This window comes from Emys orbicularis, chromosome 4, assembly GCF_028017835.1.
Source record: "Emys orbicularis isolate rEmyOrb1 chromosome 4, rEmyOrb1.hap1, whole genome shotgun sequence".
Lineage (NCBI taxonomy): Eukaryota > Metazoa > Chordata > Testudines > Emydidae > Emys > Emys orbicularis.
Genome location: NC_088686.1, coordinates 107507527 through 107526049, shown reverse-complemented (window position 1 = coordinate 107526049; position 18523 = coordinate 107507527). Strand labels below are relative to the sequence as shown.

The 18523-nt window shown below is 51.3% G+C and overlaps 1 protein-coding gene across 1 annotated transcript in view; it reads right to left on the bottom strand.

Annotated features, from left to right (window-relative positions):
* Window positions 1–18523, bottom strand: part of LOC135877783 (NACHT, LRR and PYD domains-containing protein 3-like) — a 65260-nt gene that overhangs the window by 28053 nt on the left and 18684 nt on the right. Inside the window, exon 4 of the mRNA XM_065403335.1 lies at window positions 3267–3437. Within this exon, the coding sequence (XP_065259407.1) occupies window positions 3267–3437 (171 nt within the window). The remainder of the gene's footprint in view (window positions 1–3266; window positions 3438–18523) is intronic.

Here is an 18523-nt window from a genome sequence, read left to right as displayed (position 1 = left end):
AAGGGCCCTTTAAGTCGAAAGAAAGGGCTTCGTCGTGTAAACATGTCCAGGCTTAATTCGATTTAACGCGGCTAAAGTCGACCTAAACTCGTAGTGTAGACCAGGCCTTAGTGTCTCACAGACATAAGGAAATTTCTGGCCCTCATGGCAGCAGAGATCACCAATGTGAGCCAAGTTTGTAACTGATGCAGTGAAGTCAGCCTGAATCTGCAGAGAGTCTGAAACAATGACTCAGGAGTGGGGACTCTCCTGTCCCCCAGTAATCTGACAGCACTATCAACTTTATTGCTCGTCAGTGACATTTCAGTGCCAACATCAACTACTGAATCACTGATCATTGTAGTGGGTGGAATGAGGGGATTAGGGGATGGGAGCGAAGCCTGCTGGGTTGGGAACTGGAAGTTGCTGCAGGGAAGGAAATGCAGAGAACACACAGGAGACAGCAGAAGAGAAAGCAGAGAGGGGAGGATAGAGAAGGAAGAGAAACCAAAGGCAGAAAAGCAGCAGACTTAGAGGTGAGCAGATTTTTCCACTGATAATGAATGCAATACTAAAGCACTAAACAAACAATAAATAGTAACAAAACATTTAGTTACTACATAAAGGCCGAAGCCTTCCCTTGATCTCTGACATGAGGGGGGCATTCCACTGCGTATCATGGAGAGAATATAGTATTTATAGCCTGACCTAAGGACCATAATTAACCATAGAAGTCAGCCCTCTTCAAGTGAGTTTGACACTCCAGCCTTACACGCTGGAGCATCTATGTACCTTTCTCACGAACACTCTGCGGGGTTTACAGTCAGTCCTGCCTCCCTAATGGATCTTAAGACTGTGGCCACCTTTTCTAAGGCTATGACATGGTTATCAAGTGGCATATTGGTTATTGAAAAATTAGGCCCATCAATTGCTGGAATGTCACAGGTTCCTGACATAACCCAGAGAGCCTCATCTATTATTAGAACAACTACTGCAGTGGCTATTGTGACAATAGTGACTAAATGCTTTTCTATTACCCAGAGGGGCTGTGTGCCAAAGGTCTAAAAATTTTATTAAGACGATGTTAAAAAAAAATAGTGAACAGAGTTTGAGCATAGAAATTTGTGGTTATCAGGGAATAACATACAGATTATCAAGGGTGCAAAGTTTGGTTTAAGATCAGGTGGCATGAGGAATACATAATCTGCAATATTCCCGATTGGGGGTAAAAGGTTGATGGGTCAAAGTACAGACATTGAGATATGAGGGTATGAAGTTCATAGAGTGGTTGTGTTCGGGTGTGGAGTATAATGAGTGGATATGATGATGAGGATGGATTGACCCTCATTTGGTGAGATTTAATGTTTAGGGAGTTTATGGTTCCAGTTCATATGATCCAACGGAGAAGGTCAGTTTAACTGGAACCATAAACTCCCTAAACATTAAATCTCACCAAATGAGGGTCAATCCATCCTCATCATCATATCCACTCATTATTAGAACAACTACTGCAGTGGCTATTGTGACAATAGTGACTAAATGCTTTTCTATTACCCAGAGGGGCTGTGTGCCAAAGGTCTTTCTACAAACTGGTGCCTTCTCTCCGCTGAGAATAGTTTCACCTCCTGCTGTGAGTACCTCACAGGCCAGACACACCTCAGCCAGGCAGGAGCTGAAAATGGTGAATGTTACAGTTCACACTGAGTTGGGCTACTCAAAAGGTGCACAAGGGGCAGGGAGGCCACAGGAAGCCTCGTTTATAGGTTGGGCATAATAAAAGCTCCCTTTTATTCAATGTAAAAAAAGTAATTGAGCTACTTTATGGAATAGACAGCTGAAGCCAATACAGGCCTCTGCCCAAAACACAGGCCATGTGCAAGGCTGGAGCAGGAGCTTACATGTGGCACAAGGGGTTTCCATGACAATCTAATAAACCTAGGGCAGTGGGTCGATTGTGTCTGTGTGCGAGAAAAGAACAGACAGAAATATCACAGAGCGAGAGACAGAAGGGCAGAACAAGGCAGCCGAACAAGCACTGGGAATGTTTCCCAAAGAAAAAGCCCAGAGAGAGCTTGTGGCAGCTCTGTGCTGCTGAAAGAGGTGTGAGCGTTGAGCAAAGAAACTACCTCCTGTTTGATTCTTCCTGTGTTTGAGGAAACGGGACTGTGTGCAGTCTTCATAAACAAGACTGAATCAAAGATACCTGGATCCATCGCCAATTTCTCCATCTAACAAACAATACTCAGGACCCCAAATTTTGGCTAAATGCTCAAGTCAAAAAGGGGTGACACCTCCCTCTCCTTGTGTCCTGTGCTGGGCCCGCCCATGAACATCTTAGGGGCAGAAGAATCACTAAAGGATGCAGGGAAGAGCAGAAAGGAGCCATGATAAAATACACCTGTATGTAATGGCCAGCAGAGCTGACTGGGTAAAACAAAAGAACATGCTGCACCTCCTGAAGGGGGGTTAGCTGCAGGCAAATCCCCCTCTCTTGGCACATGAAGGAGTTACAGGAAAAATTCTTCCTTCCTGAGACGGAATCCCTCCCACAGTTCCCCTGAGACGCACACTGCTCCCAGCATGGAAATGTGTCTATAAGGGACGACTGGGAGATTTAGGGTATTCAGGCTCCTAGGCCTCTTGTGCTTTTATTAGTTGTGAATCAAAATAAGTGTAAAATTATTTTAAAAATCATTAAAATGATGATAAAACAGGGCTTTTATCAAAGTGATTAAGATTCTGCATTAGTTTTAAATGCCAGGGATACATTAGGGATCATTTATATATGATGACTTCTTCTTCAGATTCAGGGGGATTGGAACTACTGCTCCAATATGCCCATATTTATTGATAAATTCCATTTACTGAACATGACAGGCTAGCAGACTGTTGGGAGCCACTGACACACCAGGGGCTGGAGGGAGCATCTTTGGGTATGTCTACATTGCAGCGAGTCCCGGAGCCTGGATTAACTGACTTGGGCTTGCAGGGCTTGTGCTACAGAGCTAAAAATAGCAGTGTAGATATTCCTGCTTGGGCTGGAGCCCAGCACGGGGAGGTGGATCTTAGAGCCCAGGCTTCAGCCTGAGCAGGAACATCTACGCTGTTATTTTTAGTCCTGGAGTATGAGCCTGGATCAGTTGATCTGCGATCTGAGACTTCGCTGCTGTGGGTCTTTTTTGCAATGTAGACACCCCCTTCATGTACCTAAAGGGAGCCAACATCTTACACCATCCTCACACTCCATGGAGTCCTTTACAGAAAAAAAAAAAAGGGTAAATACTCACCCCAGTTTCTGCAGTTTGCAGTTTGCATGCTTCAGTCCCTCACACAGCAGCTTCACTCCTGATTCTCCCAGGCTGTTTCCTGCCAGGCACAACTCAACCAAGGTCTGTTTGGTACCAAGAATAGAGGAGAGAGCCTCACAGCAAGCAGCTGTCAAATGGCAATCACAAAACCTGCAGGAGATAAGCAGAGAGGAAAATGAGAACTTCTGCCTGTCCAGTCCCCGTCGTAGGTTTCTAGAAAGATTCTTTTATTCAGTGGTGGGGAGGTGGGAGGGGGAATCACAGAGGTGTAGTAATGGATGGTGAGGACCACATGGTCATGTGTGGATTTCAATCCACTTACATCTGTAGCTCTCATTGATCCTGTATTCCACATATGAGTGTTTTCTATCTCTGAGCAGACACACTTGGGCATCTGTTAATAAGAAACTTTATTATAAGTAAGGAAAGAAAGACAGGGGTGGGGAGGGGAATCTCACTGGGAATTAATGACAGTGGTGCTGAACTGGAAGGTCTATTATAGTTTTGTGGATGGGAGGAGCCTTTTCTTCTCTCTTGGTGCATCTTTTCAATTGAGGACTCAGCAAATAAGCCACCATCTATGGTAGACTTAAACATTCAGGATTCAGGGGCGGCTCCACTTTACCAAGTCTCAAGTCCCACCCCTCTCTTGATCATACACTAGAAAAGGATGGAATTTCCCTAGAGAGCCCAGTCTCAGAGGGCACCAGAGAGAGGGAGGTCTCTCTTTGCCACATCCCTGAACAAGAACCTACCAGCCATCTGCTGATAGCCTGGAAAATAGATAATGTTAGCAAGGGGGGCTCTCTCTACCTCTGGGAGAAGAATGCTCCTGTGGACCTTGGTACCAGCTCCTGGTGACACAGGCACTGGCATATTTCAGAAGAGACAAGGGTTCTATAACCCTCACAGCCTCATACTGGCCAGGCCAGGTATGGCTCTCAGCTCTGGTGCAGATGGCTAAAGCCGACTGCAATGGGCGGGCAGGGCTGGTTCCAGGCACCAGCCGACCAAGCACGTGTTTGGGGCGGCACCTTGGGGCGGGGCGGTGCTCAGTTTTTTTTTTTTGGTTGGTTGGTTTTTTGGTTCGGCGGGGCAGCGCTGGAGGGTTGTTTTTGTTTGTTTTTGTTTCCGCCGGGCAGTGCTCGGAGGGGGGGCGTGGGCGGCGCGGCGTTCGGGGGGGGCGGGGTTTGCGCGGCGCGGTGCTCGGGGGGGTGGGGCTTCGGGTGGCGTGGCGCTCGGGGGGCGGGGGCTTCGGGCGGCGCGGCGCTCAGGGGGGCAGGGGCTTGGGCGGCGTGGCACTCGGGGGGGTAGGGGCTTGGGCGGCGTGGCGCGGGGGGCTTGGGAGGCGTGGCGCTGGGGAGGCGGGGACTTGTGCGGCGTGGTGCTCGGGGGGGCCGGGCTTCGGGTGGCATGGTGCTCGCGGGGGGGGGGGTGTTACGGCGGGGTGGCACTCTTTTTTTTGCTTGGGACAGCAAAAAAGTTAGAGCCGGCCCTGGGCACGGGGCCACATGCAGGAGCAGGGGGCTCATGTCACCGTAGAGTCATATCAACCATCTACCAGTGGAAAGGGGTTCTGGCAGGGTGCAAACGGGTCCACATGGCGCCCTCTATTATCCCCACAGAAAAACAGTTTGACTGACTCCTTCATCAGCCTCTCAGGAAGTCCCATCCCTGCAGCCCCAATTATCCGGTTCATATTGGGCTTGACACCTTTGAAATCCTGTGTCAGAGAGGTGTGTGTGTGTGTGTGACCGTACAAAATTACAAAGCCCATTTTGTATTAGCTGTTGAACACATGTCTGAACTTGCCCAAGACAAGCCACTGAACTGCATTTCCTGAGCAGGAAAGGTGCTTGACAGCCAGTTGAAGGATTGTAACTGAGAAGCCATCGGGACTACGCTCTGGAGTCATTGACTGTGATTGTCTCAACTTCTGGCCTACCCTCATGGAACACAGGTGCCACAGACAGGGCAAGCATGACTAGGAGAGGGTGCAGGGGCAACCCAGTGGGTCACATGGCAAGGAGACAGAGACCCCAGAGCCGCCCTGTATAGGGAGTGGGTACGACCATCATGACATGTAAGCAGGATGTACAGGAGAGAGAGAGAGGGCAAGAGGGACGCTGCCCAGCCTGAAACCCTGACATGCCTCGGACTTGTGGGAAAGGCCCAACCAGACTCAGGGAGGGGGCATCTGTCATAACTATAAAGGGAAGGGTAACAGCTCTCCTGTGTACAGTACTATAAAATCCCTCCTGGCCAGAGACTCCAAAATCCTTTTCCCTGTAAAGGGTTAAGAAGCTCAGGTAACCTGGCTGACACCTGACCCAAAGGACCAATAAGGGGACAAGATACTTTCAAATCTTGGGCGGGGGGGGGAAGGCTTTTGTTTGTGCTCTTTGTTTTGGGGGTTGTTCGCTCTTGGGACTGAGAGGGACCAGACATCAATCCAGGTTCTCCCCATCTTTCTGAACAAGTCTCTCATATTTCAAACTTGTAAGTAGACAGCCAGGCAAGGCGTGTTAGTTTACCTTTGTTTTCTCAACTTGTAAATGTACCTTTTACTAGAGTGTGTACCTTTGTTTGCTGTACTTTGAACCTGAGGCTAGAGGAGGGTCCTCTGAGCTCTTTAAGTTTGATTACCCTGTAAAGTTATTTTCCATACTGATTTTACAGAGATGATTTTTACCTTTTTCTTTCATTAAAAGCCTTCTTTTTAAGAACCTGATTGATTTTTCCTTGTTTTTAGATCCAAGGGGGTTGGATCTTGATCCACCAGGAGTTGGTGGGAGGAAGGAGGGGGGATGGTTAATTTCTCCTTGTTTTAAGATCCAAGGGTTTTGGATCTGTATTCACCAGGGAATTGGTGAAGGTCTCTCAAGGCTACCCAGGGAAGGGAATTAGCTTTGGGATGGTGGCAGCGGACCAGATCTAAGCTGGTAGTTAAGCTTAGAAGTTTTCATGCAGGCCCCCACATTTGTACCCTAAAGTTCAAAGTGGGGAAGCAGCCTTGACAGCATCTCAGGACTTCTGTTGTTTTTCAAAGATCTGTAACTCCTGAGTACTTTGAAGACAAAGCCTCTGATTAATAAGTCCCTTTGCCAAGCCTGTGTTCCTTGCTTTCCTGCCACATTATCCCTGATGGTGACAAACTAGAAGCCCAGAGAGCCCACAACCCAGGTGGAGCGCTGGAGCAGGGTGAGAGCATAGGCGTGCGCAGCACATTTCATTAGGGTGTGCACCCAGGGATTTTTTTTTAAAGGTGAACATCATAAAGGTTGGGGTGTGGGAAGGGGTGCTGTGTGCAGGAAGGGGCCCAGGGCAAGGGATTGGGGCAGAGGAGGGGTGTGGGGTGTATGAGGGGGCTCAGGGAAGGGGGTTGGGGTGCAGGAGGGGTGCGGGGTGCTGCAGGGGGCTCAGGGCAGGGAGCTGGGGTTCAGGAGGGGTGCGGAGTGCAGGAGGGGGCTCAGGGCAGGGGATTGGGGTGCAAGGTGTGGCAGGGGACTCAGGACAGGGAGTTGGGGTGCAGGAGGGTACAGGGTGCAGGCAGGGGGCTCAGGGCAGGGGGTTGGGGGGCAGGAGGGGGCTCAGGACAGGGGGTTGCGGGGTAAGGTGCAGGCAGGGGCTCAGGGCAGGGAGTTGTGGGGCAGCGGGTTGGGGTGCGAGGTGCAGGCAGGGGGCTCAGGGCAGGGAGTTGTGGGGCAGGGGGTTGGGGTGCAAGGTGCAGGCAGGGGGCTCAGGGCAGGGAGTTGGGGGGCAGGGGGCTCAGGGCAAGGGGTTGGGGTGAGAGGTGCAGGCAGGGGGCTCAGGACAGGGAGTTGGGGTGCAGGAGGGTAGGCTGTTTGCAGGCAGGCCCGGGGCTGGGGATCTGGGATCCCCTGTCCCGGCAGGCAGGCTGGGGGCCGGGCACAGGGGGCTGGGCTGGGCGCTTGGGGCCAGGCCGGGCAGAGGCAGCCGGGGTGGATCGCAGAGGGGCCGGGCTGGTCCCAGGGCTGGACTCAAGGCCGAGGGTGCTGGGCCGGAGCCCCCGAACAGCGCCGGGGAGCTGAGCTCGCAGCCGGCCTACGGGGGGGGGGGGCCTGTGGGCCGGGCTCACCCCCTGCCCCGGACCTGCTGGCTCCCGGGCCTCACTTAAGGTGGGCTGGGCTCAGGGGTGGCCTGACCCCCCCCTCCCCCCAGGCGGTGCCCGGGCTCGCGACCAGTGCTGGGAGCCGCAGGCGGGTTTGGGGCCTGGGCGCTGGAGGGGGGCAGCTGCCTTGGGGGGGGGGGGGCTGTGGCAGCACCCCCACGGGCCACCTTAAGTGGCTGTGTTGGTGCTGCCGGGTGGGAGGCTGCCAGGGAGCACATGGGGCTGTTAAAGCAGCCAGCCCGGACCTGGGGAAGGGGAGCCCGGCTCTACAGGGTGCAGGCCGGGGGCTCAGGGCAGGGGGTGGGTGCAGGAGGGGTTCGGGCTCCGGCCCAGTGCCGCTTATCCGCAGCGGCGCGCTCCCTGCCTGCCAGGGCCCCATGCCGTGCCGCTCACCACGTCCCCGCACAGCCCCAGGGGAGGGGAGGGGCAGCACAGGGCTCTGCACGCTGCCCTTGCCACGCCGTCAGGTACCTCCCCTGAAGCTTCCATTGGCCGCGGTTCCCTGTTCCCGGCCAATGGGAGCTTTGGGAGGCAGTGCCTGGAGCAACCCCCCGGCCCCAGAGACATGGTGCCCTGATGGCTGCTTCTGAAAGCAGCGCGGGGCCTGCGGCACCACGGGGGGCAAATCCCGCGGGCCGGATCCAAAGCCCTGAGGGGCCAGATCCGGATCCGGCCCATGGGCATTAGGGTGTGCCTGGGCACACCCGGCACACCCCGTGCGCACGCCTATGGGTGAGAGTCTGACTGGAGGTGGGACTTGGGAGATCTCAGACACTGATTTCAGGGTCTAGGGCAATGGGAAGGCAGCACCTCACATTCCAAGGAAGGACATCAGACAAGAAGGATGAGGAATGACCCCAAAGATCCAGACCTGGAAACAGGGACTAGACCATACCCAGGCTCACTTGGCTTAGAAGCACGTGTCACCCAGTGATTGGTCCCCTCTTGCAACAGCCTGGCAATCCTACAGCGTGGTACTGGGCCAAGTTGTAACACTTCCATTCCCTGGTGTCATGGGATAAAGCTGATGAAACCTCCTTTTGAATCATTCGGTTAATTGAGCTTAATTTCCGTACATGGAAAGTCATTTTCCAATCACCAACAGTGATTCTGGCTCAGAGTGAGCGATCTTCAGGCTCATGTGACTGGTCCACCGTGTCACATTTTACAAAGCTAAGGTGATAGTATAGACTCCTCTGAGATTCCTCCCCAGTGTGTCTTGAACTTACTAGTCTATCCGTCCTGACAATTTTTTCCCTCATGCCTGCATGCTCATCTGAGTGGAGCCTTTCTCCAGGGACTTGACGTTCTATTTGTGGGAAATAAAAGCTCTTGGAAATGCCAACCAACATTTTAGAAAAAAAAACTTTGTTTCATTTGACACCAATTTGACACATTAGCTCATAGACTCATAGACTTTAAGGTCAGAAGGGACCATTATGATCGGCTAGTCTGACCTCCTGAACAACACAGGCCACAGAATCTCACCCACCCACTCCTGTAACAAACCCCTGACCTATGTCTGAGCTATTGAAGTCCTCAAATCGTGGTTTAAAGACTTCAAGGTGCAGAGAATCCTCCAGCAAGTGACCCGTGCCCCACGCTGCAGAGGAAGGCAAAAAAACCCCAGGACCTCTGCCAATCTGCCCTGGAGGAAAATTCCTTCCCAACCCCAAATATAGTGATCAGCTAAACCCTGAGCATGTGGGCAAGACTCACCAGCCAGACACTCAGGAAAGAATTCTCTGTAGTAACTCAGATCCCACCCCATCTAACATCCCATCATAGGCCATTGGGCATATTTACCACTAATAGTAATAAATAGTTAGAAACCTTCGTCTAATTAAAGTGTAAACTTCCTGATGGCCAGTTTATATCCATTTGTTCTTGTGTCCACATTGGTACTGAGCTTAAATAATTCCTCTCCCTCCCTGGCATTTATCCCTCTGATATATTTATAGAGAGCAATCATATCTCCTCTCAGACTTCTCTCGGTTAGGCTAAACAAGCCAAGCTCTTTGAGTCTCCTTTCATAAGACAGGTTTTCCATTCCTCGGATCATCCTACTAGCCCTTCTCTGTACCTGTTCCGGTTTGAATTCATCCTTCTTAAACATGGGAGACCAGAACTGCACACAATATTCCAGATGAGGTCTCACCAGTGCCTTGTATAACGGTACTAACACCTCCTTATCTCTACTGGAAATACCTCGCCTGATGCATCCCAAGACCGCATTAGCTTTTTTCATGGCCATATCACATTGGCGGCTCATAGTCATCCTGTGATCAACCACTACTCCAAGGTCCTTCTCCTCCTCTGTTACTTCCAAATGATGCATCCCCAGTTTATAACAAAAATTATTGTTATTAATCCCTCAATGCATTACCTTGCACTTTTCACTATTAAATTTCATCCTGTTACTATTACTCCAGTTTACAAGGTCATCCAGATCTTCCTGTATGATATCCCGGTTCCTCTCTGTATTTGCTATAACTCCCAGCTTTGTGTCATCCGCAGACTTTATTAGCACATTCCCACTTTTTGTGCCAAGGTCAGTAATAAAAAGATTAAATAAGATTGGTCCCAAAACCGATCCCTGAGGAACTCCACTAGTAACCTCCTTCCAGCCTGACAGTTCACCTTTCAGTATGACCTGTTGTAGTCTCCCCTTTAACCAGTTCCTTATCCACCTTTCAATTTTCATATTGATCCCCATCTTTTCCAATTTATCTAATAATTCCCCATGTGGAACCGTATCAAATGCCTTACTGAAATCAAGGTAAATTAGATCCACTGCGTTTCCTTTGTCTAAAAAATCTTCTCAAAGAAGGAGATCAGGTTGGTTTGGCACAATCTACCTTTTGTAAAATCATGTTGTATTTTGTCCCAATTACCATTGACCTCAATGTCCTTAACTACTTTCTCCTTCAAATTTTTTTCCAAGACCTTGTATACTACAGATATCAAACTAACAGGCCTGTAGTTACCCGGATCACGTTTTTCCCCCTTTCTTAAAAATAGGAACTATGTTAGCAATTCTCCGGTCATATGGTACAAACCCTGAGTTTACAGATTCATTAAACATTCTTGCTAATGGGCTTGCAATTTCATGTGCCGGATCCTTTAATATTATTGGATGAAGATTATCTGGGGCCCCCCAATTTAGTCCTGTCAAGGCTCCTTCCCCACTCTGAACTTTAGGGTACAGATGTGGGGGCCTGCATGAAAACTTCTAAGCTTAACTACCAGCTTAGATCTGGTCTGCTACAACCACTCCCAAGGGCTAGCTCCCTTCCCTGGGTAGCCTTGGGAGACTTTCCACCAATTCCCTGGTGAACACTGATCCAAAAACCCCTTGGATCTTAAAACAAGGAGGAATTAATCATTCCCCCCGCCCCACCTTTCACCAATTCCTGGTGAATCCAGATCAATCCCCTTGGTTCTTAAAACAAGGAAAAATCAATCAGGTTCTTAAAAAGAAGGCTTTTAATTAAAGAAAAAAAGGTAAAAATCATCTCTGTAAAACCAGGATGGAAAATAATTTTACAGGGTAATCAGATTCAAAGAGCCCAGAGGATCCCCCTCTAGCCTTAAGTTCAAAGCTACAGCAAACAGAGATAAACACTCTAGTAAAAGATACATTTACAAGTTGAGAAAACAAAGATAAAACTATCATGCCTTGCCTGACTGTACTTACAAGTTTGAAATATGAGAGACTTGTTCAGAAAGATTTGGAGAGCATGGATTGATGTCTGGTCCCTCTTAGTCCCAAGAGCGAACAACCCCCAAAACAAAGAGCACAAACAAAAGCCTTCCCCCCACCAAGATTTGAAAGTATCTTGTCCCCTTATTGGTCCTTTGGGTCAGGTGTCAGCCTGGTTACCTGAGCTTCTTAACCCTTTACAGGTAAAAGGATTTTGGAGTCTCTGGCCAGGAGAGATTTTATAGTATTGTACACAGGAGGGCTGTTACCCTTCCCTTTATAGTTATGACAAGTCCCATTAAGCTGTTCAAGTTTGGCTTCTACCTCGGATGTGGTAATATCTACCTCCATATCCTCATTCCCATTTGTCATCCCTAAGCTCCTCATTAGCCTCATTAAAGACTGAGGCAAAGTATTTGTTTAGATATTGGGCCATGCCTAGATTATCTTTAACCTCCATCCATCCTCAGTGTTTAGCGGTCCCACTTCTTCTTTCTTTGTTTTCTTCTTATTTATATGGCTATAGAACCTTTTACTATTGGTTTTAATTCCCTTTGCAAGGTCCAACTCTACATGGTGTGACAGACCCAGACCAGTGGGGTACAGGAGTCTGGTAGAGGGCAAATATACTGTTCACAGGATGAGTAGTTTTCTGTTCCCTGAGTGACCAGAACAGGGTCTGCACTAGAGTAATCAGGAACCTGCTAGAACCAGTTAAGGCAGGCAGGCTAATTAGGACACCTGGAGCCAATTAAGAAGAAGCTGCTAGAATCAATGAAGGCAGGCTAATCAGGGCAGCTGGGTTTTAAAAGGAGCTCACTTCAGTTTGTGGTGTGAGTGTGAGGAGCTGGGAGCAAGAGGCGCAAGGAGCTGAGAGTGAGAGGGTGTGCTGCTGGAGGACTGAGGAGCACAAGCATTATCAGACACCAGGAGGAAGGTCCTCTGGTGAGAATAAGGAAGGTGTTTGGAGGAGGCCATGGGGAAGTAGCCCAGGGAGTTGTAGCTGTCATGCAGCTGTTACAGGAGGCACTATAGACAGCTGCAGTCCACAGGGCCCTGGGCTGGAACCCGGAGTAGAGGGCGGGCCCGGGTTCCCCCCAAACCTCCCAATTGACCTGGACTGTGGGTTCTTCCAGAGGGGAAGGTCTCTGGGCTGTTCCCCAACCCACATGGTGAATCTCTGAGGCAAGAAAATCTGCCAATAAGCGCAGCACCCACCAAGATAGAGGAGGAACTTTGTCACACTGGTGTCAGGGGTGGGATCTTGGGGCGCACAGCGCGGCGGAAGAAGGAGGGTGATTTAAAAAAAAAAAAAGGGAGAGGGTTTATTTTTTTTCACCACAATGGATGACGTAGTGAGGGGACTGATACAAGCTACGGTGGCCCAGCAGGAGGATACCCGTGTCCAGGCAGCCGCCCAACAGGAGGCAGTGCGGCTGCAGCAAGAGACTAATCGCCTGCTGATGGACCAGGCTGCTCAAGACCGAGCTATGTTGCAGGAACTGGTAAACCAGGTAAAGTCCCTTACAGAGCTGAATCGCGGCCATGATGGGACGCGGCTCATACGGGCCAGCCATTGGCTGCAGAAAATGACACGGGAGGATGATGTAGAGGCATACCTTCTGGCCTTTGAGAGGACAGCCCTACGGGAAGCCTGGCCGCGAGATCAGTGGTCTGGCATCCTTGCCCCATTCCTGTGTGGGGAGGCCCAGAAGGCCTACCATGATCTGCCTGAAGAGGCTGCGGCAGACTACCCCAAGCTGAAAGCAGAGATCCTGGCCAGATCTGGGGTAACGACAGCAGTGCGGGCCCAGCAGTATCACGGTTGGAGGTACCAGGAAGACAAAACCCCGCGGTCCCAATTGTATGACCTCATCCATCTCGCACGAAAGTGGTTGCAAACAGAGTCCCGGAGTCCGGAAGAGATACTAGCGGTTCTGGTCATCGACCGATACATGAGGGGACTACCACCAGACCTTCGTGCCGGGGTAAGCCAGAACTAACCCTCCACCTATGATGAGGTTGTCGCCCTGGTAGAGAGGCGAAGGACAGCGAGGGAGCTGACCCGACCAGCTAAGGAAGAGGCACCCAGGGTTAAATTAGCAGCACCAAGCCCTAAAGTTCGGGTGACTGGGCCACCAGGAGGGCCCAGGTGGAAAAAGAGAGAGGCTGAAGGCCCATCAGAGGCCACAAAGAGTCGGAGCACTGAGGGAGAAGAGGATCGTGATGTTAGACTGCCCAAACCAAGAGACCGGGGAACGCCTAGGGCTCCATACAGATGTTATGCCTGCGGGGAGTGGGGACACATAGCTGCACAGTGTTCCAATGCTGAGGAGCCTATGCAGTGTAACCTGGGGAACTGGGCAGCTCCATGCTCCCTAATCCACCTTGTGGGGGTCTCACTAACCCCACATATGTATACCAGACCAGTGAAACTAAATGGGGTAGGGACCACGGGACTGGTTGATTCGGGGAGTGCTATCACGCTTATCTCAGGGAAGCTCGTGAAGCGTAGTCAGCTGCTGCAGGCTAAACGTACGGGGATAACATGTGTCCATGGGACAGTTAGTTACTACCCCACCATCCCAGTAAAAATCGAGATCCAAGGGAACAGTACTGAGGTAGCAGCAGGTGTAGTCCTTAAACTCCCATACCCGGTGCTCATAGGGAGGGACTTCCCAGGGTTTGGAAACTTACTCCCAGTAGGGGGATTGGAGAAAGATGGGAACCCTAAAATTGGTGAGGCATCCACAGCAGACTGTCCACCCCCAATCTTCTCTGAAATATCCCCAGATTTGTTCTCCACTCCCAGACAAGGTAGAAAGACAAAAAGGGAAAGAAGGGCAGCTAAGGCCTTGGGAACCCGAATACTGACCCAAAGCCAGAGGGTCGCTCTTGTAGGTAGGCGGACCCGTGCAGCTGAAAAGGAGGCCACGCAGGAGGGAGAAGCACCTGAGTCTGACCCCCACCCTAATGCTTCTGAACCAGTAGAGGCAACAGAGACTGGGCCCCTAGATCTTGGGCAGATTAGCCCCGGGAGAGGAAATTTTGGATGGGACCAGGCAGAAGACCCAAGGTATGACAACATTAGGAAGGAGGTGACTGAAATAGATGGGGTCCCCGTGGAAGGGAAAACCCAGGGACCAGGACCCTACTTTATAATGAAGAAGGATCTCTTATACCGGGTTGCACCAGTACAGGGGCAGAAGGTACAGCAGATCCTAGTACCTCAAAAACACCAGAACGCTGTATTAAGTCTTGCTCATAGTCATCTTTTTGGGGGGCATTTGGGGGTGGAGAAGACCCTGGCATGAGTCCTACGACGGTTCTTCTGGCCCGGAGTACATGAAGAAGTGCGGAGGTACTGTGCCTCCTGCCCGGAGTGTCAGCTGCACAGTCCCCATCCCCACTTGAGGGCACCTTTAGTACCCCTTCCCATCATAGAGGTCCCCTTCAAGCAAATAGCCATGGACCTAGTGGGATCCCTGGAGAAGACGGCTCGGGGCCACCAATATATACTTGTTGTTTTGGACTATGCTACTTGCTACCCAGAAGCCATCCCCCTGCGGAACACGGCCTCTAAAACTATAGCTAAAGAGCTGGTGGGGATCTTTGCCCGAATGGGGCTACTGAAAGAGATATTAACCGACCAAGGAACCCCATTTATGTCGAAGCTAATGAAGGACCTCTGTATGCTGCTCCATATACATACCCTGAGAACTTCGGTCTATCATCCGCAGACTGATGGGTTGGTAGAAAGGTTTAACCAAACCCTCAAGGCTATGATAAGGAAGGTGGTAAGTTGGGACGGGAAGGATTGGGACACCCTATTACCCTACCTTATGTTCGCTATCCGGGAGGTACCTCAGGCCTCAACTGGGTTTTCCGCCTTTGAGTTATTATACGGGCGTCACCCCCATGGCATACTAGATATCGCCAAAGAGATCTGGGAAGAGGAACCCAATGAGGGGAGAAATATAATAGAGCATGTAATGCAGATGAGAGACCGGATAGCCCGGGTTACCCCTATTGTACAGGAACATTTGGAGAAGGCACAGGAGGCCCAGCAAACCCATTACAATCGCCAGGCAAAAGTGCGACAGTTCCAACCAGGGGATCGGGTTATGGTGTTGGTACCCACGGCAGAAAGCAAGCTTCTGGCCCAATGGCAGGGGCCCTATGAGGTGGTTGAACCCATGGGGGAAGTAACCTACAAGGTGCGGCAGCCAGGACGCAGAAAACAAGAATAGATTTATCACGTTAACCTTCTGAAACCCTGGCATACACAAGAGGCATGCACAACGGTCCAAAAAGACCTAACCCAGGAAAACAAGCCTTCCAAACAGGTGAGAGTGTCTCCCGATTTAACACCAGACCAGAAGAATGAGGTGTCTGAGATGATCTTCCGGAACCAAGATGTGTTCTCGACAAAACTGGATCGAACAACCGAGACATATCACCACATCGTCACGAACCCTGGGGCCAGAGTAACGATGAGGCCCTATCAGGTGCCAGCGGCAAAAAGGGAGGACATAAAAGCAGAAGTAAAAAAAATGCTGGAGTTGGGGATCATCGAAGAATCCCACAGTCAGTGGTCCAGCCCAATCGTGCTGGTGCCCAAACCTGATGGCACCACAAGATTTTGCAACGACTTCCGGCGACTAAACGAAGTATCCCAGTTCGACGCGTACCCCATACCTCGCATAGATGAGCTAGTGGGCCGTCTGGGTAATGCCCAGTACTTGACTACCCTAGACTTGACAAAGGGGTACTGGCAGATTCCCCTTGCAGAAGACGCAAAGGAAAAGACTGCGTTCTCTACACCAGAGGGTCTTTTTCAATATACTGTCCTCCCTTTTGGACTACATGGGGCCCCAGCTACCTTCCAGCGCCTCATGGACAAGCTATTACGCCCGCATAACAGTTATGCTGCTGCCTACTTGGACGATGTGGTCATTCATACCCCAGACTGGGAAACCCACCTGGAGAAGGTGGAGGCAGTCCTCGATACCTTCAGGCGAGCTGGCCTTACAGCAAACCTTGCCAAGTGCGCTGTAGGGTTTACAGAGGCCAAATATCTTGGCTACATTGTGGGTAAAGGTCTGGTAAAACCCCAAGTGAACAAGTTAGAGGCCATCCAAAATTGGCCCCGACCAAGTCGCAAGAAACAAGTCCGGGCGTTCCTAGGTGTGGTGGGGTATTACCGACGCTTTATCCCCCACTTTGCCACAAGGGCAAGCCCCCTGACAGACCTAGTGAAAGCCCGTGGACCTGATCTGGTGAGATGGTCTGACGCAGCAGAGGAAGCATTCACAGACCTACGGACTGCCCTCTGCAGTAACCCCGTACTGATAGCCCCTGATTTCACCAAGGAGTTTATCCTGCAGACGGATGCATCGGAAGTAGGGTTGGGGGCCGTTCTATCACAGATGGTCGGGGAGGAGGAACACCCAATTCTATACCTCAGTCGGAAACTCCTTCCAAGTACATGTGCTGTTGTTGGCAAAGTTTGAGGTTTCAGTATTTGGGCTTCCATTGTGTAGCAAACTCTTCCTTCACAGCCAACACGTAAACAGTTCTCAGACAGAAGGCTTTGTCATGCTGACATTGAAGTTACTGTGACCTGCCCCCCAGCCTTGTAGAAAGAGATTAAAAAATGCTGGGTTTTTTTTTTAAACAAATCCTAAACTGTCATCCCTAAGCCTGGAAATTACAAGTTCAGGATCTACTTTAAAGTCAGTTGAACGAGGATTGGAAATCAGAGAAATGTGCAAACCCAAACTGTCTAGACCCTGAGAACAACCAGAGATCCTGGAAAACACGGTTGGGGATTAAGTTCCCCCCCCCGCCACCCCACCAGCTTTGCTTATAAAAAGCAGAGATGGAGCCCATCAAGCAACCTCATTTTTGTCAGTGGACGATGAAAAGTTGGGTAAGGGCAGCAGCACTTCCCTGAAGGAAGATCCCTGGTACTTGACCCCAGAGGACTGGAGCACAATGGACCCACGTGTCAGGCCCTGTAAAACACGGATGGGGGTTGGGCCAGCTGGCTGCCCTCACAAGAAAACGGAGGGGAGGGGAAAGCTCACCACCCTCCCCCAAAATTCCAAGGGGGTGGGAGAGAAGGAGCCATGGGGGCCACTGGGGAGCTGGATGAGGTGTGGGGCCACGAGGCTGGAGAGCAGTAGGACAACAGGCTGAAGAGGAGATTAAGTGAAATCCGTGTCAACTGCGGTTTGAGGAAGGCTGAGGGGAACTAAGGCCACTCTGGAGTTGCAGAGGGTTGGTGGGAATTCAGAGCCATATGGAGTTTGGTGAATAAGGGCCTGTGGCCGGGTCAGCCTTCGCAGCAACCCCTTGTGGTCCACCATGGTACAATTCACCCTGCTTCAGTTTCCCTTCAGGATCTTCAGTGGTCAGCCACTACCTCCATTGTGACCCAGTCTGTGGTGACTTAACCTTCCAGTTAAGTCACACCAAAGTTCTGCCTCTTCCAGGCTAGCCAAGTTCCAACACACATAACACAAAACCAAAAGGGTGAGTTGTCCATCCCAGCCTGTGGCTGGACCAAGCCCTTCTATTTGCTCTGTTTTTTTTCTAGTTAACCCACACCTGGGCTCCCTGTTTCAGGCTGCCCTTGCCTCAAGGAGGCCCTGACCTGCAGCAGCCTGAGCCAGCTTTCTGGCTCCAGACAGGTTTCTCTCACTGAGTGAGAGCCAGCGAGCTACTCCCTTTCCCAGCCAGCCACCCACTCAGCTTGGTACTCTCCTTTTAGCCCCTCACTCTAGGCCTGACACCTACTCCTGGTATAGCAAGGTGGGGCTGATTGAACCTACAAGTTGACAGCTCCTTCTTGGCTGGTGTATGAGTTGTATACCTCATCACAGGGCCATGTGGTTTTATGGGCATGGGGAATGCAGGAGAGGAGGGTGATGAGGGAGGGAGGAGGAAGGTATGTTATGGGGAAGAACTGTATACGGTTCAAACAATAGCAATTTCTTTTTGTAACCAGGGGCCGGCTCTGGCTTTTTTGCCGCCCCAGGCACAAAAGCCTCCGGCCGCCGCCGCCCCCCCCCCTGCGGGGGGGGCGGGGAGGGAAGGCGGCCGGAGCCCCGGGGGGAGGGCGGCGAGCCCCGGCGGGGGCTCGGCTCTCCCCCCGGCGGCCAGAGCGCAGGGGGCAGGGCGGTGAGCCCGGCTGTGGCCCCGCTCTCCCTGGCGGCCGGAGCGCCGCGCCGCGCCGCCCCCCTCCAGGTGCCGCCCCAAGCACAAGCTTGGTGGGCTGGTGCCTGGAGCCGGCCCTGTTTGTAACTGGGGTAGAGAAATGTCAAACAGTAAAAGAAAAGACACACCGCCAGCTTTCTGACACCCTTTCACCTAAACAACTGGGTAGGGCTGTCATGG